Source organism: Symphodus melops (genome assembly GCF_947650265.1).
Source record: "Symphodus melops genome assembly, chromosome: 21".
NCBI lineage: Eukaryota > Metazoa > Chordata > Actinopteri > Labriformes > Labridae > Symphodus > Symphodus melops.
Genome location: NC_136711.1, coordinates 3,683,465 through 3,709,737, shown reverse-complemented (window position 1 = coordinate 3,709,737; position 26,273 = coordinate 3,683,465). Strand labels below are relative to the sequence as shown.

General features: G+C 42.6%; 2 protein-coding genes across 4 annotated transcripts; both read right to left on the bottom strand.

Annotated features, from left to right (window-relative positions):
- Window positions 1-181: 181 nt before the first annotated feature.
- tmem184ba (transmembrane protein 184ba) lies at window positions 182-14,038 on the bottom strand. Of its 3 annotated transcripts, XM_079333864.1 has the most exons (10): window positions 13,651-13,779; window positions 13,524-13,566; window positions 10,626-10,859; window positions 9,253-9,418; window positions 4,792-4,882; window positions 4,509-4,676; window positions 4,064-4,233; window positions 3,775-3,969; window positions 3,443-3,469; window positions 182-2,912 (listed from the first exon to the last, which is right to left on the bottom strand). In XM_079333864.1, exons 3-10 carry the CDS (start codon window positions 10,857-10,859, stop codon window positions 2,683-2,685), a joined length of 1,281 nt encoding a protein of 426 aa, XP_079189990.1. In that variant the 5' UTR covers window positions 13,524-13,566; window positions 13,651-13,779; the 3' UTR covers window positions 182-2,682. The 3 variants fall into 3 exon arrangements, with proteins under 3 accessions (XP_079189990.1, XP_079189988.1, XP_079189989.1); XM_079333862.1 differs by lacking the exon at window positions 13,524-13,566 and having other exon boundaries at window positions 13,651-14,038; XM_079333863.1 differs by lacking the exons at window positions 3,443-3,469; window positions 13,524-13,566 and having other exon boundaries at window positions 13,651-14,036.
- Window positions 14,039-14,726: 688 nt separating this feature from the next.
- On the bottom strand, window positions 14,727-25,296 carry csnk1e (casein kinase 1, epsilon). Its single transcript, XM_079334480.1, is given in 12 exon segments — window positions 14,727-16,100; window positions 17,435-17,500; window positions 19,144-19,289; window positions 19,389-19,584; window positions 19,947-20,095; window positions 20,182-20,352; window positions 20,591-20,627; window positions 20,629-20,820; window positions 21,763-21,911; window positions 23,178-23,288; window positions 23,467-23,564; window positions 24,899-25,296. Coding segments are annotated over 10 exon segments (1,260 nt in total). The 5' UTR covers window positions 23,543-23,564; window positions 24,899-25,296; the 3' UTR covers window positions 14,727-16,100; window positions 17,435-17,467.
- Window positions 25,297-26,273: the final 977 nt, after the last annotated feature.

Below are 26,273 nucleotides of genomic sequence, written 5' to 3'. Positions count from 1 at the left end.
AAAAAAAAGAGATGTACTGTGTACAAGAAGAGTGAAATACTCACATTAGGGCCGCAGGTCAGACTTGAATCCGGGCTGCCCACTTGGACGACTATGGCCAGTGTACATGTGAGGGGGCCATCTTGCCCCTTCAAGGGCTTTCTTTTAAATAATAATTAAAAAACCAAAAACAGATAAAATATTCAGTCTAAATAGGTTTATTTTTTTCAGATACATTGGACATGGAATAGTTGAATTACAGCTTTAAATTATACAAAGTACTAAAAAAACAAAAGAAGGAAGAGAAGGAATTGAAATAAAAAAAAAAAGTCATGAATGAAAATACAAAACTAAGTTTTTCTTTCCTTCTCAGCTCCACCTTTTCAAAATATGTTTATGCTGAAATCATTATATCAACATAGGTCACAACTACTCCTTCTCTAGGCAGCACTTAAAGCTGGTTGAACATGAACCTACAGTACATCCCAAACTGTCAGCTGATACAACAAAGAGTATGAAGAGTGTTGTCAGCTTGGGAAAGTGTGTGATGGCAATAGTGCTCAGTGTTTGCATCTTCATTTACACCCTCAAAATTCAGTTACAAATTAGTAGCTGTTCATATTTAATAAAGCATACCTAGGATGCAAAAAGAAAAAAAAGAAAAGATGTGTGGTGTGCTATTATTCAAACACACGTTCATTCAGTGAAACACAATACACCTGCTGAGTATATCTGTTATTCCAATAAGATACAGGGTCATGTGCTGCTGGAGGAGGCTCAGTCAGGATCAAAATAATCCTGTTTGTAACCATGTCAAAATGTAGAAACTCAATCAGCCAGACAACACTCAGCAGAGTCGCTCTCTTCCTGTTTCAAACCAATATTTTGTCAGGCTGAAGCAGAACTTTAAGAACAGACGGTGACAACTGTCTGAGGCTAAGCTTGTATTTACCAATGAAAAAAAAAAAACACACTGAGCAATAAGAAGACAAAGTGCCAGACTGCAGTTTAAACAAGCATGCCACATGTGCACCAGGCTGCCTGCTAGCGCCCCCTGGTGTCCACGCAGAGCGACAGCAGAGCAGTGAAAGTAGTTTGAGTAAACACGTTGGCAGACTAACTATGACTCATTCAGATGACTCAAGAACTTCAATTATGTGTAAGAAGAGAAGAAAGAAGAAACGCTGCTCTGTGTGAATCCAACGAGAGAGAGAAAAAAGGACTTCCAGGAAGAACAGAGCAGCATCCAGGAGCTGCAGCACGTTTACACTGCACAGGTTATTTTTAGCCCAGAGATTTATGTTCCCTCTACACCACACAGAAGATGATTTCCCATATTCATCTGCTAACATACAGTATGTGGATGACATTAAGCTGGACACCATAGCTCTTAGCAGAACTGTTTAAAGTATAAAGAGTGCAGTTAGAGTTTAGATTTAATTTTATATAAAACATTTTACACCAGCCACACTGAAAACTGTAAAAAGAAAACGTAACGGGTCAAAACGAAGAACCTCAGCATGTTTTCATGGACTTTTGTCGTCCTTATGTATTCATTACGAACATAAGGTTTACTTAAACACACGTGTACACTTCTGAGTTTGACTTGAATATTTTGGATCATGCAGGTATTCTAACATTGGAAAGGTTCAACTCTCGTCGACTGAGAAAAGGCAGCTAAAGTAAGATTAGCCTATATTTGTCTTCTGTTTTAACCTACATCATGGCCTGCAGAGATCTACTACCAGAGCAGGCCAGCTCGAGCTTTAATCCCTGCCAGTGAAATATAATGCCCCAATTACTCCAGAATAATCCCACCCAACTCTGCAGGCCAGCCTGCTGCTGCTGCTGCACATGTGCTTTATAATCTATAAATCGGCTCCATTTGCTTCTCGTTTGCTCCATCAATATCAATAACATGGATCCACAGAGCTGACCTCAACCCATGTTTTCTAAAAATGAGATTCCCTTTAAATCCATCCCCAGCCTGCAGTGAAGGATGTCCCTTTACATCCGAGTCCCAACTGATAAACATTTGTTTCATAACTATATATTTTACTACCTCTGTTTTCCAGCGATGACTCCGCCTGAAATAAAAACAGCTTCAGTTTTCAGCACATTCACGTACGTTGTAAATTCATATCTTGGTATTGGTTTCAAATTTTGTATTATGTAAAAAGTGCAAGCATTAAATCTTTAAACTTTGAGGATCTTTTCGATTAAGAAAATTCAAGTGTAGCTTTTAAAAATGTTTTCATGACCAGAACATGTTGATGAACACATCCAGAAAACATCTGGTTACAAACCAGCCTTTAAATTTTAAACTTCAAACGTCCAATAGGACGACATATTGCCGCTGAGAAAAAACACATTAGAGCAGAGGAAACGTGACCGTGCTGAAATGTAAAATGAAGCATCTTTCCAGGCCGAACGTCACGTATGATTGAGTCGGCCTGCGTGTGGCTCTCTCTCTCTCAACACTCTATTTTCTGGCGTCAGGTTTGACAGAAACCCCCCCTGAGGGGTGCGCACCAGTTAAGATGCTTCAGGAATATGGGTGCAGAAAAGTCTCTGCAGGGAGGTCGTCGTCCTCAGTCTCAAAGAAAAAGAAAAAAAACAAAAACAAAGTCAAATCTCTCCAATCGTTGAAGAGGACTGGCAGAAGTACCATCCGCCATCACAACAGTCGTATTTGTTGCTGCTCTAGAATTCGTCATCAGAGCTGAGAAGGAGAGTCTTCTCCGTGTCGCCGCGGCTTCCGACAGTGCCGTGCGTGCGGGAGACAGGCGGCGGCGCCCCCTGCTCCAGCGTGGACTGCTGGGTGTACTGCTGGTAGGCCGGCGAGAAGTTGTGGATGGCGTCTTGGACCATGTCGCCGGGACTCATGGTTTCTTTCAGGCTGCTGGAAATGCTCTTCATGGGGGCGCAGCGTCCTGCGGGACAGAGAAGAAGAGAGAGCGCCGATGTCAGGAGGAGAAATAAAAAGGAGTTAATGGGAGAGGAAATAAAAGGTGAAGGGAGGCGAGCAAATCATGGAGAGGGGAGAGAAGGAAGGAGAAGAGGAAAGGAGGATTTATGGTTCGATTGAGGAATGAGGAATGAGTGAAAGAAAAAAATAGAGGCGAGCGGAAGAATAAAGTCAGAGAAGAGAGAGGGAAGAGGAATGAGAGGAGAAGAACATAGATCAGAGTTTCAGAGTGAGACAAAAGGAGGGGACAACCGAGAGGGACAGAGGACGTGAGTTAGAGAGAGGGAACAAAAAAAAGACAGGAAGCCGAATCAGACCATGAAAATAAAAGAATGGATTTATGATCAGGAGAAAGAAGAGGACTCATTTAAAACTAAAATCTGCACAGAGAAGAACCACAGCACATTTTTTTAAAAAACTAGAGTTTAAAAAAAAGAACTAAACCAACTCGCGCCCAGCAGAGTACGTCGTAAACAGTGTCAGTGAATAACCTACCAAACTCTCCATATGTTAGGACAGGTCCTTTATCACGCAGCAGAGAAGAGAGAGAGGGAAAAAGATGGATGTGAAGAAAGAGGACAGGAGGAGAATACCCAGAAGTCATTTAATATGAGCAACAGTAACGAGAGGATGAACGTCAAACGGGATGTGAACGTCAAAAAGAAGTGTGAGAGATAAATATTAACGAGAAAGGACGGAAAATAAAACAAAGATATTAAGGTGTCTACGTTAAAAGAGCCTTCATTGTTGAAGTACACGGAGTAAAACAAAAAAACATCTCACTGTGGTTATGGACGTTTGTGCGAAGGCTTCTCTTCTGTCCTTACCTTGTAAGTCCAGACTCTTGTCCATGTAGACTCTGTATGTGAAAGCGTGGCGCAGAGCCAACGCAGCGAAAAACATCTCGATGCAAATGATGAAGTTCTGGTAACCCGCGGCGACCGTACCCTCACCGACAGACACCTCAACAGAGTTAATCTGAGGGATGGCCCCACACTTCTCCAGGATGGCGAGCAACATGCCTGACAGACAAAAAAAAAAAAAACATTACATGAAGCTAAAACAAATCGTCTGATGCGTTTATGAATAGTGTGGCGTGTGGTGCTGGGGTCTTACCCTGCCAGAAAGAGAGGAAGATGACTGATTTGACCATTAAGAACTTGAGCATGGGGCTGAAAGGACGGAGCAGCTCCCTGGTGGAGAAGTAGAAGAGGAAGAGCGCGTAGAGAGACAAGCTGACGGAGATGTTGTAGACGATGGTGACGTACAGGTAACCGCCTGAGACGCTGTGGAGGAAAAAAAACAGGCAGAGAAAAACAATGTTAGTTCTGCTGATATACAGGATGTCTCGTTCTCACTGCTACTGTTGTTGGTTAGCTAAAGGCTAATCTCTAAGCACAGAATGTCCCGAGTTGAAACGATAAACAGACGACGCCATGATAAGCTCCTGTTATCTACTGTATGTGTTGGCCAAACTACTCAAAGTACTTCTGATCATCCAAGAGTCTCCCCAGGTTCACTTGATAACCCTCCGACCTCGCTCCCAGGGTGGAGAACTTACTTGAAGTCTCCGTCCTTGTATTTACCGAAGGCCTGCAGGATGACAGTGATGATGGCCATGAGCGGTTTGACCACACAGAACTGCAGCGTGGCTTGTTTACAGAACCGCAAGAAGCCGATGGAGTACGCCTTTCCCCTCAGGCAGCAGGTGCCGTACATGCAGCTCGACCTGAGGGGCACAACAAAAACATTTACGTCTCTGATACTCGTGCTTTTTTCACGTTGGCGTCAGAACATGAACTTTAGTAAGCATCATCCTGTCGCTCGGTGCATCTGACACTTACTCGATGGGTTTTCCTCGGATCTCTGCCATGATGGCGCTCTCTCCTCCGAGGTATTCATAGCAAAGACTCAGGAAGTTATAAATCACAAACGCTGGTTAGAGACAAAGAAAAGGAAAGTTTACTGTTATTATTTACATCAAGACAATTTACTCTGACTCTATGACCACGGTAACCATGGACAGATCAGCACATTTTATATTTGGCCTGAACATTTAGGAGGAAGCACATCATGAAATAAATATGTCTGCTTGAAAACATATGACACATGAAGTTGAAATAAGTATATCTCTACTGAAGGTTTCATTTTGCACTTATCTTTACATAAACAACTTCTTCTTCTTCTTTAAATAATAAATGGCGTTCTATTTGAGCGTCAGAGTCAGTCATGACCGAGACCAGCGTGCAAACACACGACGACCCCGACACTGAGGCAGCTCAATGGAATTAAGAAATCATTACAGACACGTGCCAAAATGTCTCCCTCCCTTGTCTAATGAATAAACTGGAGCCTATGCAAAGTTATTGTTGTCGTTACTGTAAAACAATAAATTAAAGAACATACAGATCAGAAGAATCTTTATTTAATAAATTTGCAAAACTTTCTACATTTCTGATTGATTTCTGTCAATATGGGGTGCTGAGTATACATTAATGAGAAATAAAATTAACTCTTTTGATTTGCTAGCAAATGGCTGCAATGAAACATTTAAAGGGGTCTGAATAGTTTCCGTACTCGCTGTAGATAAAGTGCTGTTAAAAATGTTCAAGCTGCACCAGGAAACTCTACAACACAGCTATTTTAAATGACACCTAAAAAAAGACATGTAGTCAATCACAGATGATATCAATGTGATGGAAAAGATAGTTTGCCAAAGTCTGGGGAAAATAGTTCCCATATATAACAATACAGGGGCATAAGCATCATTTACAATAAATAAAATATGTAAAGCTCAAAATCATATGTTTCCTTTTTTTTCATTATTGTCATAATTTCATTATATTATAATGTAATTGTTAAAAGATAAACAAATCTAAAAGTTAAACAAAGACCTAATGCTATGAACTATTAAATACAGCAGAGTGAATCATGCAGACCCTGAAGCCCTCACACATGATCACGCGTTCTGACTTCATGCTGCTCAATGTGTAACGCTCTAAAAATAAATAGTGATTGAAAACCAGACGCAACTTCATACGGACGTAAAACATTTGATGAAAACGGTTTCAGTAAAAAAAGAAAATCAGTAAAAAGTCAAAAGTAGTTACACGTCTGAAACATTTCACACACGTCAGCAGGCTTGAGCCCAAAGTCCTGACTCAGTTTACAGTCCAGGAAATGATTCACTGTTGAAACATTTCAAGTGTTTTTAACCAGGATGACACACGGTCAGAAAATCTCGCCGCAGTCTCCGGGAGGGGAGAGAGAAAGCCTGCACACCTGCAGCAAACGCTACATTTAAAGAAGGACTTCCATGACACAAACCAGGTGAGGCAGACGACTCAGGAGACCCCGACAGCTTCAGTTGGAAAAGTTTATAGAACTTGTGTGAGGAGGAATCGATCTGCTCTGCTGGTGTGTTTTAGGGAGACCGATTTTTCTTCTAGGATTAAGTGGACATCAACAAGGAGCTAAGTAGAAATTAAATACTGGGAGAACTGGAGCAGGGTCTTCCAATGACAAACTGCATCCCATGATGCATCAGCTTACACAGCTCTGGCCCCCCCAATACTGTCAATCAGAACTGCACTTGCAAAAGGTCAACGCCGACCGTGTTGACTTTGGATCTGTGTGTGTCCAGCGTCAGCAGCTCAGTGCGCGCAGAGCACCAAAAGTCACGCTGCAGATTCTTTTAACTGAGAGGATCAATACGAGGTCTCTGAGTGTGTAAACTGCAGAGCTGGCTGAACTGAACGACACAGAGGAGGAATAATGTTCTGGAAGGTTCAAAGTCCTCCCATTAAAAAGGCTCAAAGAGATACTGAAGAGGTCTGAAACATGCTTTATTCAAGAGGAAGAGGCCTGCTGAGACAGTCGGGATGTCCCAATGCAACTTTATCACTTCCCATACGTTACAGATATCGATCCATTATCAGCACGAATAATAAATAGAGAACAATAGTCAGCAACAGTATGAGAAAAACTTATTAACCAATTGGTTACATAAATCTTGATCTCCAACATAATATCTACAGTATTCTACAATTTAATAAAATAAATAAAAAATAAATTAGAAGACCCTGAAAAATAAGATAAATAAATCCAATAAAAACTAATTATACTTTTATATGTTCTGCTTATCGGAGCGCTTATATCAGAGATTGAAGAAGCAGTCTAATAAAATCCGATAATTGTTTTCTGGCTGATATCGGACCCATATTTGATATCAGATCGGGACGCCCCTTTTAGAGAGTGCATTTGCTCACAAGCCCACCTGTTGTTTTTCCACCACAGGCAAAGCTGCACACACAGCCTGATAACATGAATCCAACTATGGAACAAAAGAATCATCAAGAGCAGCAAAGTGAGCAGACTGACTATCAAATGTTAACACACACACACGCACACGCACACACACACACACACACACACACACACACACACACACACACACACACACACACACACACACACACACACACACGTCTTTATATCCTTCCGAGGACCTGGCTTACTAAAGCTTGAGCATAAATCTTCCCTTAACAATAAACACGTGTGAGCTCAGGCTGCAGAATCATCTTCACTTTGTGAGCAAGACTCTCAAGCTGCTCCTCACGAGGCTAGGAGATCAAACGCTCCTCACACACGCACACACGCACACACACACACACACACACACACCTCCCTCTGTGATTCCCCTGAATGTCTCTTGTGGATTATCGCTCCTCTTTGCTGTTTCACTGAGAGGAGGGTGATGACGACCAAGAGGCTCATCAACAACACCGCCGCGCTAATCCTGTTAGCACACACACTCTCATGGGGGGGAATGTGTTGGTGTGACAGTGCATGTGAGGTAAAACGGGGTGAGCCTGAACGTCGTGCATGTCTCGTGTGTGTGCCAGAGCGTGTGGCGGTTGCGTTTGTGTGTCACAGCGTTGATCGGAAAGAAGCCGCACTGCTGGAAAAGATTCTGGTGACATCAGCCGTCTGCTGCTGAGATAATAAATTCTCCTTTGACTCTTCTTTTACTCCTCCCAAACACGTGAAAGAGCTCCGCCCCTTTCCTGTCATACGCCAAAACGCCTGTCAGACGATACTGAGGTAATAATATGTCACATACGCCAGCTATCTGTCTGACTGAGTGAGAAAAGAAAAGAACTGGCTCATCTGCTATAAGTCGCTCTCTCTACGCCCTTGGCCCTCTCCCCAAGGATCCCCGTCAGCTGTGCTTGTTGCCATGGTGATACATTAGCCCTGTATACAATGAGAAAAGGAACTTTGCAGCAAGTTTGGTTGAGGGGAAACTCATTATCTGACGCAGCCACTCTGGGATGAGGAAGATTCGTGAGCGCAGTTGCCATGCAACAGGTCGGTCAACCTCGCCGAGGGAAAGATCAGGGCGCAGCTCAGCAGCGAGCTGGGGCACACGGAGTGAGAGGAAGACAGAAAGAAAGGAAGGAGAGGAAGGACAAACATCAGCCAAGTAAAGGAAGATCGAGCCGAGGGATGAGGAGAAGCAAACGGAGGAGGAGGAGGAGGAGGAGGAGGAGGAGCGCCTTCTGTCCCAGGAAGCAGCATGACAAACCCCAAACTGACGGCATTTCCTGCCAAAAGAAGAACCGAACACAGAACGCCTCGATCCACGTTTGCATGCATGTGACATCACAAATACGCCAACACAGGAAGTGACACGCAACCAAGCAGACTATTTCTAGCCTCCACAGAATCTGACGGAAGAGGAGCCGAGGCATCTGCTGCCTTTCCAAACGTTCTGCTAATTCAAGTTTTGTTTGCACGTCGATTCGCTCGGCAAAGACGCCAGCTCAGCCAAACGATTCTGATCTGACTCCAGTACATAAAGTCCATCAAAGCCATCCGTCTTAGATCTCAAGAGATAGATACAGAAACACGTTTATTGCAGTGATCCCTCAAACGCAACAAAAGATTTATAATGAAGACAAGATTTTATTTACAGTTGAACAGAAGCCTTTAAAGGCCAGAACAACAACAGAGCACTGAAACTCATTTTGTACTGAGAAATTAACAATTGTAAAAAATAAACTGTATAAGAAAAAAATCATACACTTCAATGTGAATAATCTCGTCACTAATATAATCACATATCTGCGAGAAATCAGTCAGCCTATTTTTTTGGTGCAACAAGGACATGAGTTTTAAGAGAGCGCTGCTCCTCTGCTGATGTGGTTGTTGTTGCAGCTGATAATATGTACTAACGGAAAAGATCATCTAAAACGTGCTTGACAAATACAGAGCCAAGAAAACCTCCAAAGCGCCATCCTTACCCTCGTAGCAGTCCCTGACCGTGTCAAAGTACACGTAGTACTGGTCGTTGGTGAAGAACAGGAGGCTGAGCCAGGAGTCAAAGGCGTAGATCGGTACAATGAAGAGAATCCTGACGATGTGGCGCTGCTCCCTGGGTGAGCTGTAGAAACGGAGGTGCATGTAGATCTGGGACAGACGACAGGGACACATTTAATATTTCAGCAGATCAAACGTTTTACATTTCAACGATCCAATCTGGAAATGTACGTTCAAAACATCGACACAACGACATAATAAATGAAACTATCTTAAATCATATAATCATATATTCTCCAGCTTTGAGGCATACGTATGAAAAGCTGCTCCTCTGGATGGAGACTTTTAATCATGAATAAAAGAGCTTCAACGTGTGGAGGAAGATCTGACAGGAGAGACTTCAGAGGACAAAAAGACACGGACACTAAAAACTGAGAAGCTAAGTGGACTTGAGCTCGTACTGCATGTCACATCAACGCCACATTCACGCACTGATGGCAGAGGCTGCTTGATAAAATATCCATCCATACTCCTTCACTGACATCACAGCTGGGGGGGGGGGGGGGGGGGGGGGGGGGGGGTCTAGTTTCTTGCCCAAGGATACTTCAACATGTGACTGCAGGAGCGAGGGATCGAACACCTGACCTTCTCTTTAAGAGATGACCGACTCTACCTGTGCGCCGACAGCCGCCCCTTACTCTGTATATCATCAATATCTGTTAGCTGCCTTGTCAGTGTGTGAATGTCACTGGCCTTAACAATCAATACACAACCTGACGTGAGTCGACAAGAATGTGTGAGGGACATTTTTAAAGTTAAAAACTCTCTGCGGAGCAATAGCCTAGCGGACATGTCGAGTGTACCGTCTGCCTCGTCGCAAAAGTCGTAGGTTCGAATCTGACCTCGGCCCTTTGCCTCACGTCATCACCTATTCAGTCCTCCTGACATTCCCTGTCTCTCCTTTCTAATAAAGACAAAAAAGGTCACACACACACACACACACACACACAAAAAGGCAAATACTCTCAATCCATTCAGCCTGTTGTCGTTCCTTTTCAGACTTCATCCACCTGGATCAAGTTTCACCTCTCTGTGCGTCTGACTTTGTGTGTGCTCATGCTCAGTATCACAAACACCTGCCTGGGGATGTTGCCAAGTAACCCCTGTCCTTCTCTGGGCCGGAGCAGATGTGTGTGTTTGCAGGATCAGGTCACCTGAGCATTAAACAAACATGCACACCTGCCTGCAGTGCATACATCAGCAGAGACGGTCAAATCTTTAAATGAGTATTAAAAAAAAATCACATCGAGACCTCTTCACTCCGATCTCTCCTCGCAGACGGTTTGGAAGCAGTTACCTGGTGACAGGTGAGGATGAGTGCAGTCCAGACGAAGAAGCCAGACACGGCCTGAGCCGCAGGAGTCATGAGAAAGATCGGCTGGTCTGGTGTCAGCAGGGGGGCTTCAGGGAACCATGAAATGTTTGGACCCGTCGGGGCTGCTGTTAAGGGGAGACTGGGTGCTGCCACCAGTGGAGAGTCGTCGCCGAGCCTCTCTGAGAGCGGCACGTCTCGTCTCCAAAGCCTCGCCATCTGAAAACACACAGAACACAGAGAGGACGATGTTTAACAGTGACTTCACAGGCAGAGCATCCTTTTCAACCAGTAATCATCAACCAAGAGTAAAGATCTCACACTGTTTGCTGTGGACGTAATGTGTCATCCGAGATGGGAAGACGGATAGAAGATAAACACAGATAAACTGTAGGTCAAGTTTTCACAGTGACTCAATATGTGTCTGTGTCATGAACACAATAGTATCGGTGTTGAAAGAATTCGATTTCAGTTACATCCGACTTTTCACAGGATGCCAAATAACACGCTCCAACATCCGCACCTGAGCTTGACTGCAGTCTGTATTTTCTGAGGTTACACAAGAGAACGTGTCATTTAGCCGCGAGGCATTGTTGTAATTTGAGTCTTCACCGATTCCTCCTTCAACGATCAAACAAACGTGTGAGTCAGAAAATGCCCTTTAATTTACTCGCGAACGTAAATAGTCATTTATACATAAATAAAACGGAGTGATGCAGCTCCGAGCCCAAAACACTTATTCAAACACAAAAGTTAGATTTCTAAAGTACGATGACGTTTTCTGTGTAGAGTTTAACGGAGTCATGTTTCATGTTTTACAGTGAACAAATACAAATAATCACTGTGTTGTTTTCCTACATTTTAATGGGGATTTTTTTTTGTTTAATTTCTAAGCATGTCTCTTAAAGAGGAAATACCCCCCCCCTTTCAAACAATCCCCCTGTGGTCTAAATGAAACATCTGTGTTTCTGAGCTTTGGTCCAAATATAACATGAATCAAGCAGCAGAGGAGGTTTGTGACCCTGTAGAAAGCAGCTCTCAAAACGCTCCGTTTTGGTGTGTGTGTCTCTTTAAATGAAGTGACCCCCTCCCTGAGTTTTCCCCTTAGACATCTGAAGCAAGAATTAAAATGACAGACGTGTGGTAAAGTTTTGCTCTAAACTGGAGGTGGAGTCCATGGGTGGAGATACCAGGGGAGCAGAGGGATTTTTTTTTTTTAAATTACAATCCAACTTGTGATTTGACTCGTTGAAACTGAGCATTTTTCTCTGTGTGGTAAGACTCATGCAGACCACAGACAAAGGACTGGATGGATTTATTATACATGTCATGGGTCAGTAGACATTCAGGTTACCCATATAAATTCAAAAACACTGTCAAAGTGGATTTCTAAGAACATGTCCCCTTTAAATGAGAATCCCTATTAAACAGGAAACAAGCAAACAAGGTTGTTCAAAAATATATACTGGAGCGCTATCATTGATTTAAAGCAACTGCTTTTCATCAGTGAAATGTTTAAAGCATCAACATTAAATGGAAACAATCCACAAATAAAATAGGATAAAAACTGTGTTTCCCCATCATCTAACATTCACATACAATGCGATGATGTGTTACTATAGTGAATGAAACATGTAAGATGCCAAACGAAATTGAGGAGAAAAACATGTTACTGATCCTTTTCCAGCTCCTGAAGCTGACTGGACCTGAAGTGGTCAGAAGACACGTTACACAAGCAGCAGCCTGTCACGCTCTTCATGGTGACGCTGACATGTTCTCAGGGTGCGTTTGTTTCTCTTATACTGACACACAGACTGAGCCGGGGGGCCATGATGATGTGGCGGTGGGCTGAACACGCTCACGCGTCACTTCAGGCACAAAAAGGGACAGAAAACGGTTTGAAAAAATAGGCAGCACACGTGCAAAGACTTTCAGTCAATGTGCAAGAAGGGACAACCAATGGTCACGCAGCCAATATTCAAACCGCACAGACAATGACAGGCTGACATAATGAAATTACACACACAACACACACACACACAAACCACCTCTGTTCAGTTTATTTACACTAATTACTTTAAACTCTGGTGATCTAATTTAATAGATGGATAAAGTGGATTAACCCGTTTACACGCTTCCATATGCAGGACGGAGAAGAGTTATAGTTTTGTGTGTGTGTGAGTGTGTGTGTGTGTGAGTGTGTGTGAACCGTGCACCAGGTCATTTGTATTGGTTTGCCAGAGATCAGCAGATCCACATGTCAACAAGGAGAAGTGAAGGCATCAGCAGCAACACATGCACACACAATACCAGCGACAGTAAAATGCTACGCTGAAGCAAAAGGGACATCTGTGTGTTTTATTTAAAGGGCGAAAAAGGTCACACACACACACACACACACACACACACGCACACACACACACACACACACACACACACACACACACACACACACACACACACACACACACACACACACACACACACACACACACACACACACACACACGCACACACGCACACGCACACACACAAAGGAACAAAATCAACCCAGCCGGGGTCAGGAATAAAGAAAGCAACAGATGGAAAGGGGTGTTGGGAAGCAGGCAGGGTGTGCTGTTAATTCATAATAAATCATGATATGGTTTAACAGCTGACTAGATCATCACAAGGCTGCAACAACAACAACATCAACAACACTGTGTTTAAGTGAGCTGAGAGCTTCTTCAACATTATGCACTGTAGTCTTTGCTTCCATGAGTGTATCTGTGCTGCGGCTAAATCTGATTTAACAAACTTGTACTTCATTGGAAATGACGCTCACATTGAAAAACAACAAACAGCTCTTTGCATTAGCAGCAGCAGAGCCTGCAGGGACCTTACCTCTGCTTGAAGCCAAAACAACTCACGGATGTCTTTTTGAAGCCTGGAATAGGGAGAGATATAAGTTATTCTTATGCAAAGATTATTTACTTTCAACCTGTTTTAAAGGATAAAAGTATAAAGTCACCTGGTTAATAGGCTGATGCTTTAAAGTCCTCCTCGGCTCCGTCAGACAAACCAGAAATAACCCAGAAATGGCCTTAATTCCTCCTTCAGAGCAGCACCGTCGCTCCCCCGACATCCATGTTGAGCCCTCAGCGGACCGATCCGTCAACCTCAGCGCACGACTCACCTCCAAAGTTTATTTCTCCTGCTAAACTAAACCGAAATTAACACTGCAACACTCATGTCTTCGTGTAAAAGTCCGTGTTTGAGGAGTTTAAGCAGCAGACTCCGTTGTTTCTCTCCTCTCCTTTCTTCACTCCGCTGATTTTCAAACCCCAATCCCTGTCGGATTAACTGGAGATCATATGACTCCGCCCACTCCGCGAGGGACGAGCCCGTTCAGCCAATCAGACACAGACTACCATTAACAATCCGGAAGAGGGGCGGGGTTTGTTCATTCGACACTGAGCATGCGCGGGGTCTATTCTCGGTCCTTGGATGGAGGTGAGGAAATGAAGTGTGGGTGATGTTACACACTGCCCCCCACACTCAGTGATGAAGCATTTGTTTACCACTTCATGTCGTCACTGTGATGTCACAGTGTGGGCAACAAATCATCAACTAATAAACTTCTACATTTATTATTTTATTCTGTACTTTGATAATTCAGAGTTATTCCAAAGACTTATTTGAGTTAACGTTTCTTTTTTTCCAAGGTCACTGAAGCATTTATCTTCGATACTGCAGCTTTAGGATTAGTATATCACCTCCTTAAAGATTTAGCAACTACAAACATGTTCAACAAAAGAACAGTCATAGCATTTTATCGTTTACAGATTAAATTGCCGTTTATCTTTATATTATCATCATTTGGCTTCACTCATTGTATCTACACAAAAAAAGGAGCTATTTTTTATTTTTATAACCGTATGTAACTCTTTCTAAATTTCTTTAAATCTTTCTCTCATATGTCGGGGGGGACTTTGAAATGTCTAAAGAAGTTATACATTGAAGTTGGCTTGTCAAACAGATACCACAAACAGTCGTAGTCGCCTTTAAAACATTGTGAAAAAAATAAAAAGAGAGAGAGATAAAAACTTACATTGAGAAGTCTGTATGATGTGTATATCTTTATTGATTCTGAAAATATACACAATTATAGTTATAAAGTTGAAGCATGGTAAAGAAATGTACAGGACATCAGAGTGCTCGTCCCTGATGTCCGTTCTTCCTGACAGGCCCGGGGCGTTTATGTTAAACCTCTCTGTCATTGCCTGCCACTGGAGAAATGAAAAACACACACGTGGCCGACTCTCAAGGTAATCGGTAAACATTTTTTTGTCCTTCGCTTTTGCCCCCCCCCAAGCTCATCAAGAAGTAAACAGTACTCTTCTCTCCAGCTCCATCTTTTCACAATATTTCACATTCTGGCAATATTTAGGTATTTACACATTTTTACATGTTTTATCAAAGAAAAGTAAAGGACAAAAAAATACAGAAGTTACACCAGACTGGCTCATCACCAAGATCTTATAACTTTCTCTATTCATACCTTGACTTAAAAGCTGAACTATAAGGCTTTATCATATCATACAATCCACATGCCTCTCCCTTTTGTTCTGTCATCGACTCATAGCAGTCGTCCTCCTCCCACTCGTTTCATTTTTCACACTTGGTGACTACGTTTTCTCCGTCAGCATCTCTTACATAAGATAGTTTACAAGGTGCTGAAAAATAACTTCTAATTGTTGACTTATCGTTTCTTCTATTGAAGGATAATTTATGAACACCTGACTCCTCTGATGCTTCATTCTTCCTTTCGTCTAAAGCAAAGATATCAGCAAAACGAACACTGAGGACAATAACACGTTGACATTGACATTTACTGACGAGCAGCCTCATTCCCATCCCCAGATTCCCTCCAGACTTCTCACATTCATTCTGGGATTCTTTTCTCTTCTTGAAGCTCTGTTGTTTCGTGTTCGTCTCCATAGTTGTTTACATATTTATATATAATCAAGAACACCATAAGCAGCAGATGAAGCTTTCAGACGTTAGCAGGTTGATGACTTTATCTTATTCTGAAATCACAGAATAACTGAAATGCAGTTCATTTTGTGCATTTTTTTTTTCTTCTTTTTTGCAAGTTGAACCTCTGAGTCGAAAGACGGGTGAACATGAATGAAGAATGGTCGGGGTCTGCGTGTTGTTTTGCCCACTTTTTCACGCCACATTCGCAAAAAGTCATACAAACCAGTCCTAGCGAGCTAGTATGTTTGTCCTGCTGGTTTCTCACATCTCGTCCGTTTCTGCTCACCAGTGTTCACACAGCACACTGACAGACACACAATGGCCTCGTTCCCCGCTGTAAGGGCCTGCAACGCCTCCTCCTGCTCCTCTTGTCCTCCTTCGATCACTTAAGCTTTCATTCATATGTTTGAAAAGTAAGGGGTATTTCATACCCTGCAGCTGCTGAACGACAACAAACAAAACAAAGGAAGATAAGTGTCAATTTTTGAACTACTTAGAAAGAAAATATAAAGTTACAAAGTTTTTCTCTCTGGCACTTTGGTTTCCATACAATGAGCTACAAAAACACGACACACAAGAATAAAACAAACTGTACATTTTGTCGTGGGGGGGGGCAATTTGTATATGCTTAAATTGACTCCAAATAGATTCCAGTGTATATCCAATGTCTTCCTGTGCAATCACTTATTATCATTGCTTCTTAATGTTGTTTCTGAACAAGAGTTGGAAACAATGACACAGAGGAGTAGGATAGACCATGAAAGGCTTTCCCTACTCAAATGTTATTTTGAGAGAGAGAGAGAGAGAGAGAGAGAGAGAGAGAGAGAGAGAGAGAGAGAGAGAGAGAGAGAGAGAGAGAGAGAGAGAGAGAGAGAATAACAATCATTATTGAATAAAGAAGAATATATACTGTCATCAGATCTTTGAAAAACAGGCTGTTAAAAGATTTGTGTTTTTAATGACGTCGCTCTCTATGATTATGATAATAATAATATCCTGAGATACTCACACTACATGAACTTTGACAGAGTATGAAACTTTCTAGATTTTAATTTTCTACATTTAAAAAAAGGTAGAAACAATGCATTTATCATCAACACGTCTTTGTGAACTTGAGATTGTGTGATAAGAAATGCAACGCTTAAAGCATCTAACGTTTGGTTTATGTTGTTTTTGGACAGAGTGGAACATCTTATCTCTCTGCTGGTCTCGTCCTGTACAAATGTGAGGAATGTTTTTGACTAAATAAATCCTGCCCTTCTCCCCTAAGGAAAAGCAACGCTGGCTGTTAATCCTTTCCATGTTCAATGCAGCAAACATTACACATAACTATAAAGAAAAGACCAACCTTGTCCCTAAACTCATTGGCTTTCATAAGTCACGTAAAGGCATCAGTATTTATTTCACCAGACTATAAGCTAAGCTAGCTCAAAAGAAAGAAAAGTTTTCATCATAACATTTAAAGTTTAAGAACTAAAAATAGATTACAAAAACAATTATTGTAAATTCTTTCTTATTTATCCTTAAGAAACAACTCCTCCCTTGAAATTTGATTGAAACTGTGACTGTGAAAATCATCTGTATTATTAATCTGAGTTCAGAGTGACACACGATAATAAAGATCTAATCTCTGTTATTCCTTTATCATCTTGATGTTAGTTATTGGCTTTCGCTACAGAACAAAACAAAAGGAAAAGATAGCTGTTCTGTGTGTGTGTGTGTGTGTGTGTGTGTGTGTGTGTGTGTGTGTGTGTGTGTGCTTGACATGTCCATACCTGCCACTGGCCTGCGGGCCAGCCAGTAGGAACTCACTTTGCCAGATGTTCAAACGGCACACTGACCTGAATGGGAGGAAGGAGGAGAAGCTTGAAACACTTCAAAGTGAGTATCGGAGGAAAAACAGACGACAGAAGAAAGCCCGGCACTGTTTGTTTCAGCAGGGGGACGAATATGTTCTGCTAGCATGAAGACAAACATGGTGGATCCATAAAGAACAGACACCAGTACACTGAGGCTGGGTGAACCGGTTTTGACATCACATAACAGTGACCGATCAGAAAACCACAACAAAGTCATTTTATACAGTCGAGCATTCTGTGCAACAAGAGGATGATGTGCAAATGTTCTTCTTTTGTCCACATCATTGTTCATTTATGCACATCCAGAATGCATGCCTTCAAATTTAAAGCATCTGCTTCAACAAATGTCTCAATTGCATGCAGGCTTGTTTGAATACTGATGTAAAGACACAGCACAACGAGCCTGGATACTTAAGGGCTGCATTCATTACTGCAGACATGATCCCCAATAAATGAGGAAGCAGTGGAGAGAGTCCAATTACAAATGAAAAAGAGGCTTTAGGACACGAGGAGAGTGCCTTGCTGGATTAGTCTTAAACTTGCACAGTAACAAAAAACTCTTGGCATTAATATCTTGTTGGTGGTAATTACAAATACATTCTTTGAATATCTCCCCAGCCTCTCTCATTAATAAACTGAATCATGTATAATGAAATCGTATTAACATCGAGGGGGGCCACATCAGACAATCCACGAGTGTCCACAATCAAATGTAATAGGAGAGCTTACCGTCTGTTTTAGTTCAAATGAAGTAACTATTAGTTTATTGGAAAACTGGGAGCAAATCTGCCTCAGTTGATTTCTTCTTTTTCTAAAATAGCAGGACAGGACGAAGCACGCTATAACATGTTGGACCCAGCAGCCCTACTACATAGAACTAGTTCTTGCAAAATAGCAAGAAGCCTGTAAACATGAGCGTGAACTTTATGGTGGCCCGACAAGAAAAAGTCCCCGAGGCCATTTGGATACAGACAAGGATATCCACGCACAAATGCTGAAACAATCGATAAAGTGCCATTAAAGTATTGTACAAAAAAATGAACCAGCTCGTACTACAACAGTGAAAGTGAGTTTGTGGAAGGAGGATCAGGAGTGTTTCCAGAGAGGTGGCCGGGGGAGGCATGGGCCCCCCTTTGATAGCTTATCGGCCACCCTCGGCGCCGCCATAAAATCCTTTGCTATGATTGGTTACCTGCCTTTGCAGAGGTGTCGCAACAGGCAGCTCGTGGATTTCAGTGTGCAATTTAAAATTCTTGAATGTTATGATAATGATATAATGATATGTTGCCATTATCTTGTGTTCTTGTGACTGGTGCAGACAGAAGGAGGAAATAAATGTTCTTTATTAGTGTGTATGCACACACACTGCATGCCACCCCTGCACAGGTCAGCGCTCCAGTTGGGCAATCCCAGTCCAAAAAGTCTAGACATGCCCTGAGTAGGATACATCCTATGGGACTCTGTATGTGTGAATTTATCTTCCCTGGAAACAGACGAAAAGATATACAGGAAACACATTTTACAACCTTCTTAGATCACGAGGTGAACACAGCCTCATGTTCAGTTCTATTCTTTGTCCCTTCATAAGAGATCTTCCTTTCCCTGTAAAGCCGAAATACGCCTACCTGTGATGCAGTGATGCGTGACTGGTCAAGGCGTGCGGTGAGGTCCGAGGAGGAGACGTTGGCGGGGGCCCCGCGATGAAGCCTCATGGCCACCTTCCTCTCTCGCTCGGCCCGCTCTGCTCTTCCAGCCTGAGGAGAGCGGTTACCTGCTCGCATGTCAAGACACAAACGGATATGAAAAACAGCGTCGTCTCACAAGGACTTCCAGATGTCCACTGACACAAACAAACAAAAAAAACCCTGACCTGACTGCTGGACCCCGCGTGTGGCTGGGTTTGAAGGGGCCGCGTCGGCCTCGTTCCGGACTCTGTTGGCTGCGGATGGGTTCGGGTTTGGTGGCAAAGCTCGACCTCCTGCTCGTTGGCCTCCTCCTGCCCGCTCCTCCCCCTCTTTACCCTCCCTCCTCTCCCTCTCGCCATCTTCTGTTGTTCTGCTGGCACCCTGAAACACAGAGGAACAGTGCAGCTTGTTGAAGGCCGTGAAAAACAAAGACAATGAAAAATGTTTTCGGGACTTGTTGCTTATACTTCTGCTTATGACTGCAGCAGAGACTGATACAGGTTTTTAGCCATATTTTGTATATTTTGCTTTTTCTATGCATATTTTGTATTTTTTTTCCAACGGAGAGTGCTCTATTTTTTATTTTATCTTATTCTTTATATTGTTACTTTTTCGTCACCTGCTACACTTTGTTTTTGTCTTATATGCTGCTGGAAACCTACATTTCCCTGAGGGAATCATCCCAAAGGGATCAATAAAGTTCAGTCTAAGTCTAAGGTTTGAATACTGGGCGATCCACTTACAAACTTCAGCATGTTCCAATCAAAGACGTAGTCGTAGGAGAAGCCCTGTCTGTGGAAAAGGTTCCTGAAGAGCTGCCTCAGATACGAGTAGTCTGGCTTGTCATCGAACCGCAATGAACGACACAAATTCAGGTAGGTGGAGAACTCAGCTGGAACCACAACAGAAAAAATCAGAAATAAGGAAAAAGCGCTCGAAATGTTGGTTCTCTGCTGTCTACAGTTTCTCTTTACTCACAGGGGTATCCCTTGCAGAGCACCTCTATGGGGGTGGACATTTTCTTCTCACTGATGCGTTCATACTTCTGCCTCTTGGTGGCAGCCTTGAGCCCCTGCCAGGGCAGAGAGCCCAGGTTGAAGTACATGAGAACGTAGCCCAGGGACTCCAGGTCGTCTCGCCTCGATTGCTCTGAGGAGGAAAACACGGGATAAAGAAAGAGAGAAAAAAGGGGAGAGTGGGAGGCAGAAGAAGAGGAGACGATGAAAGGTGGGAGGAAAGAAGAGGAAAAGAAAGGATGTTGCATTTTTGAGATTCCCGATCAATAATCATGCATATTTCAACATGTTTTCACACATACTACGCAGTGGGTTAGAAGCACACACATTCACACCCACACAGACCAACCTCAGCGTGTGAAAGGTCTTACCGATGCCCAGGTGGGTGTTAATGGAGGCGTAGCGGGCGGGTACCGGTGAGGTTCTTATTCTCGCGGTAGGGGATGTGCTGGTGCGTTCGGGCGTCACGGTATTTCTTGGCCAGGCCAAAGTCAATAATGTAGACCAGGTTGCCTTTCTTGCCAAGCCCCATCAGGAAGTTGTCAGGCTTCACGTCTCTGTGGATGAAGTTCTTGGAGTGGATGTATTCAATCCTGCTGATCTGATGAGCAGAGATGGAAAAAAAACAGGGTTTAGTTTGATTAGAAAGTCTGCAGTGTTGAGTTTTGATCTGACTTTAGGAAGCAAAATGAATCAAAATCAAAACAGCTAAAGGTGCAATGCTGGGACTGTTAAAGTTTACAAAGTCACAACGCCTTTAGTCTAGTCTCACCCTGAGTGAAATAAAACTTTACTATCAGTAAATCCTGTCTGCACATATTGGTATATAAGAGGCTGTTTCATGTTATGGGTGAGTTAAAATCTTTACGAGAGAGGAAGAAGAGAGGAGAACTCTTAAAAGGACACCAGAGGAAGCTACAAGAAAAATAGGTTAAAGTAGCAACGAGAAAATGGGACAAAAAGAACAAACGTGCCGCTTGTAGACTTAAGAATGACAAATGAGGGATTAAAGAGACTCATAAAAGACAGCGCAGACCGACCCCTAAGACCAGGATTAGTCCTCCTCGCGGAGCGTCCACGTCCTAGATATAAAGCCACTTTTACGGAAGAACTGACTGGTTGAAGATAAAGAGGGGATAAACTTCATCCCGAGCCAGGAAACAAGCTTCGTAGGTTTAGATGAGACTTATTCTCCGATTTCAAATGATCCATTTAGTTCCAGTCCAAAAATAGCAGCGTTCACTTATTGAAATCTGTCTGACTTTCCAGCCTCAGGTTGACTTGAGTGCATGATGTGCAAGTCAAGGCGGGAGGTTGGACACAACTTTCACATATTGTGACACCGCACAATTTAATGCACAAGTTCCCATATCTATGACTGTGACTGCTTATCGATTATACCTGAGCTCTGCCTTAACAAGCCTCTTCATGAAGACTCTATGAACATCGATCATACATGAAACACTGACGTGATCCTCAACCACAGAGGGACACAGAGGGACACAGAGGGACTGGGCCTCAGTGTGTTCATGGCTCTTCTTACCATTTGATCGGCCAGCAGCAGGACGGTTTTCAGGCTGAACTTGCGGGAGCAGAAGTTGAACAGGTCCTCCAGACTGGGACCAAGCAGCTCCATGACCATGACGTTGTAGTCGCCTTCTGCTCCACACCATTTAATAGACGGGATGCCGACTGTCAGGAAGGCGTCACAGGTTAGGAAACAGAACTGTCTAGAATAAAACTCAGAGCTTTGTCATTCTCTCCACTTGTAAAAGACAAACTGCTGCTCATGTTTACATTTCTTCAAGCTAACCTTTTTAGCAGTTGACCAATGATTGCACCAAGTTTACTAATTCAACAGATTCAGATTGAAGCTAAACGTTTTACCACTTTGTCCATTTCTTTCAGAGAATTATTTGAATTATGTTCCTGTTAGCTGCAGTCAACTATTCCTATATTGTATATTATTGTATTTGTGTTATTGTATTGTAACATAAAGTTTACTACTTCAATCATTTAGCATACATAAAAACTAAAACCTAGGGCCGGGCGGTACGACCTCAAATCAACATCACGATAGATCGAACATTTAAACTCAATATCGATCAATGAAGGATTATTTTGTTGTTGTATTTCATAGTTAACTGACATGCTGTCTCTACTGTAAATGTGCTCAACTATTAAAGCTGGGATATTGTTTCTATAGAAAGAGTGAATATCTGATGAACTATTTTGTGGTTATTTAGTGAATGTTCTGAACAGAAATCAAAGCATCGCTTGAAATTAAAACACATTTTAGTCTTAAAGTTTAAATTAACTTCTCGAAAACGGAGGAAAATTAATAACTTGCATTTCTTGCAAGCAGGTTTTCCAAAGTGTTTACGTTTGACTTCTTTTTGTTCGGTGTCGTCTTCCCTAAAGACAAAATGTGTCCAAACGATGGACATTACTTCCATGTCGTCAAGTGACTCGGCCCTGAAAATAATCTTAACAATTAACATGGACCGGTCAGTTCGAGGTTCTGAATGTTGCTTTGGATTAATTGCCCAGCCTAACAGAAATAAACTGTGGTATCACATGCAACATGTTACAACTAAATATGCCTTATATAACTTTTATCACTTTATCTTTATACTAAAAAACTCCTCTTTGTATAAAATATGTATTTTGATGCATTATAACTCGTGAAGCCTCAGACTACAATACACAGGCCCTAAACAACCAGAGTGATGCTTCTAAAATCCAGTAAAGATATCGTTCTTGTCCCTGGATGCACCTCAAATGCCCAATCATGTCCAGAATACAAGCTCAAGGTCTCTGAATCAACAGCGATGCCTCTTTAAGATCTACAGCATCACAATTAAATACCCCTCAGTGGCCCTTACAGTCTTAACTGCCTTTCCCTGCCCCCCTAAATCCACTTTTAAAAACACTTTATCTCTTCTTTGTGAGTCTTACCTCCGCCCTGCATCATCTTGTAGAATTTGCTCTCGATGTGGAGCTGCGGATGTTTGGTTTTCACACATTCTAGTTTGATTGCTACTTCCTCACCTGTAGCGATGTTTGAACCTGGGGAGAGAACGATCCAGCTATCAATTATTACCACATTTTCTGATAAGGATCTTATTAAAAGTTGAGTTCTTTTTGCTTCAACAATTGAAACAGATGCATCATAAAAAGCTGTTAAGACAACAGGGAACAATTTGAGGTGAACATAATCAAAAGTGAAGTTTGGATGAAATCTCACCGAGGTAAATATCTCCAAAGGATCCGCTCCCTATCTTCCTCCCAAGGCGGTACTTGTTCCCCACCCTCAACTCCATGGCTCCAAAGTTTTTCAACTCACTAAAAGGACACACACGCACACACACACATACACAAGCTGTCATCAATCACTTGTGATCAATAGACTATAAACTATGAGCCCGGGGATTACTGTATCAGAAAATAAAATGAAAGTGGGAGATTGGGCAGAATCAACGGGAGACATGAGAGAGAATAAGAAGTGAAAATAACTGAGCCACAACAGTGACGTGGTGCAGCCTGCTTGGAAAACACCAGGAAGGAAAATGTTGCTCATTTCCAGCTGTAAAGTGACTTGATTTCACAAAACCCACAGTGGAAGAAAAAAACATGATTCATTACACACAGACTAATGTGACCTCTGTGCCCCTACAGCAGCCGTGTTTTCTGCAGTTGGAGTAATTACACCTTCAGAGGGCGTGATAATAAACTGGCATCTCTGAGGACAACTATGTAGGCCAATGAAGTGTTTATAAAGTGCACGGGGAAAAAGTGAGAGCACAGAAGAACAGAGTGTGGAGTTGTGTAACATGATTTATTCAGGCCTGCAAGGGGGGGGGGGGCTGGATCAGCATCTCACACACTCTTCCCAAAGCACTTCAAGGGAGTCTGGCCCTGTGTACAAGAGATTTGCATAAACTCCACATTTCTGACTGGAGTCCCCTGATGAAATTCGAATGAGTCATGTTTTCCTCACCCAAGCCTCATGATATAATGACTCAAAGCGGGAAGTGACTTCAGGCTTGTTCTGCTTTAGGTTGGGCTTTACAAGCCTGTTTGACATTGCACTAAACACTGACTGAGCTCATCCTGTGCAGGCTTGGCAGCATCACAGACCTATAAACATCCCAACTACGTTCACTGTGCAGGAAAAAAAAAACAAAGCAGAGCAAGCGTCTGCTGCACATTACCAAACCCTATACCTCAGCTCTATCCAGCTCATCTCTCCTATACTGTCATCGTCTGAAACTGGGACCCACATAGTGCTGCAAAGGACTGCAAAATACAGGCGAGATGTTACATTTTTAGAGAGAACAGTCCATGCAGTTGCCCCAGATACCAATAGAGAATAGCAGCGACGGTGCCGGATGCAAAAACACACAATTCACCCATCACTGAACATCAAACGTGGAGATAAATCCCAAAACCGCACCCTCCGTGTACGGATAGCACCTATGAAACAGCGCACCCCCGCCCAAACATGACTCTATTTGGGTTCTATTCGTATAACCAAAGCCACCCCACACACACACACACACACACACACACACACACACACACACACACACACACACACATACACACACACATACACACACAGGCTTCCAGACACCTTGGCTAGCCGACATACATCCCCCACCTACCCTCCTCCTCACCGGGTAATGTCAGGCTCCGTGGTTGCCCGCTGGCTCTGTCTCACTCAGGACCCTGGACAGCGACGCACCGACGCGGCTTCGGACGGCTCATTACCACCGACTTCTGTGAGCGGTTCCTTTCCACGCACGAAAAAAAGCAGAAGACTCCAAAATATACAACGAATCCGAACCGACCCGAGTCCCGTGACTCTTGGAGATCCTCACCGTCACGATTTATGAAGAAAAACACGACAAAACCAGACAACGAGATTCTTCTCTTCTGTGGCCGCGTTCTCTCTCTCTCTCTCCCTCTCCCTCTCTCTCTCTCTCTCTCTCTCTCGCTCTCTCTCTCTGTCTCTCTCTCTCTCTTGCTCTCTCTCTCGCTCTCCACACAACTCCCTCACCCAGCCCTCTCTCAGTTTACACCATTGACAATATCAATGATGTCATCCACAGACTGGGAGAGATGCCCGGATTGTCTTAAAGTCGCCGCGCAACTGCTGCTGCTGCTGTTTTTTTTTTTTTAGAAGGGATGAATGAAGCAAAGCAGCTTCTTCATGTATGTTCACTTTTAACATTTAATTACATTCTTAAGTCATAGTAGAAATAGGGCGAGGCCTTTCGTATTTCAATAGCATGGACATTGTGTGCTCTTTTTGTATTTATATAAAATGGTAACTAGACACGTGGATTACCTCCAGTGGAAGATACACACTTTTCTTATAAAGTAGACCCATAACCCTGACCAGCACAAACTCTTTAAATACAGGCCTATACATTTGGAGGACGTTTTCTGCATGTAGTCTGGAGATAATTCAATATTATCATAGCCAGAGGTTGTAATTGAGTAAAAGAGGAAATAAGCTGAAATAAGCTATAGGCTAATGACTGTCAATAATATGCTGAACAGTCTGCACAACATCGTTTAAACCATTCAGGCCTTCCTAAAATATCCTTTTACCCCCCACATGTTAATGACAAAATGTTATAGCTTTACCAGCAAGTGTTAAAAAGAATAAGAACACTTTAGTGTCTGAAGAATATCTTAAAAAATACAAATAGAATAGTCTACTTGACACATGCTAGGCCCTAAATACTTACACCACAAAATAAAAAATATGTATATTGTAAAAAAAAGAAAAACATTTTTCATACATATTGGCTTTGAATTTGGCTTTTGTAGAATTCATTTTCATACTAAATTCTAAAATTGTAAAATTAAACAACATTGAGCTAGAGTGGAGCGAAGCCCAAAACAATTCAGAACTTCTACAGGAGTGTAGAGACTTAAATAAGGGAGGAGAAGAGCAGATTATTTTACACAATGCACTTCACTCACTGTATCACATGAATTCACTCAGACATGAGTTAACTCACTCACCACTGAATGCTTTCT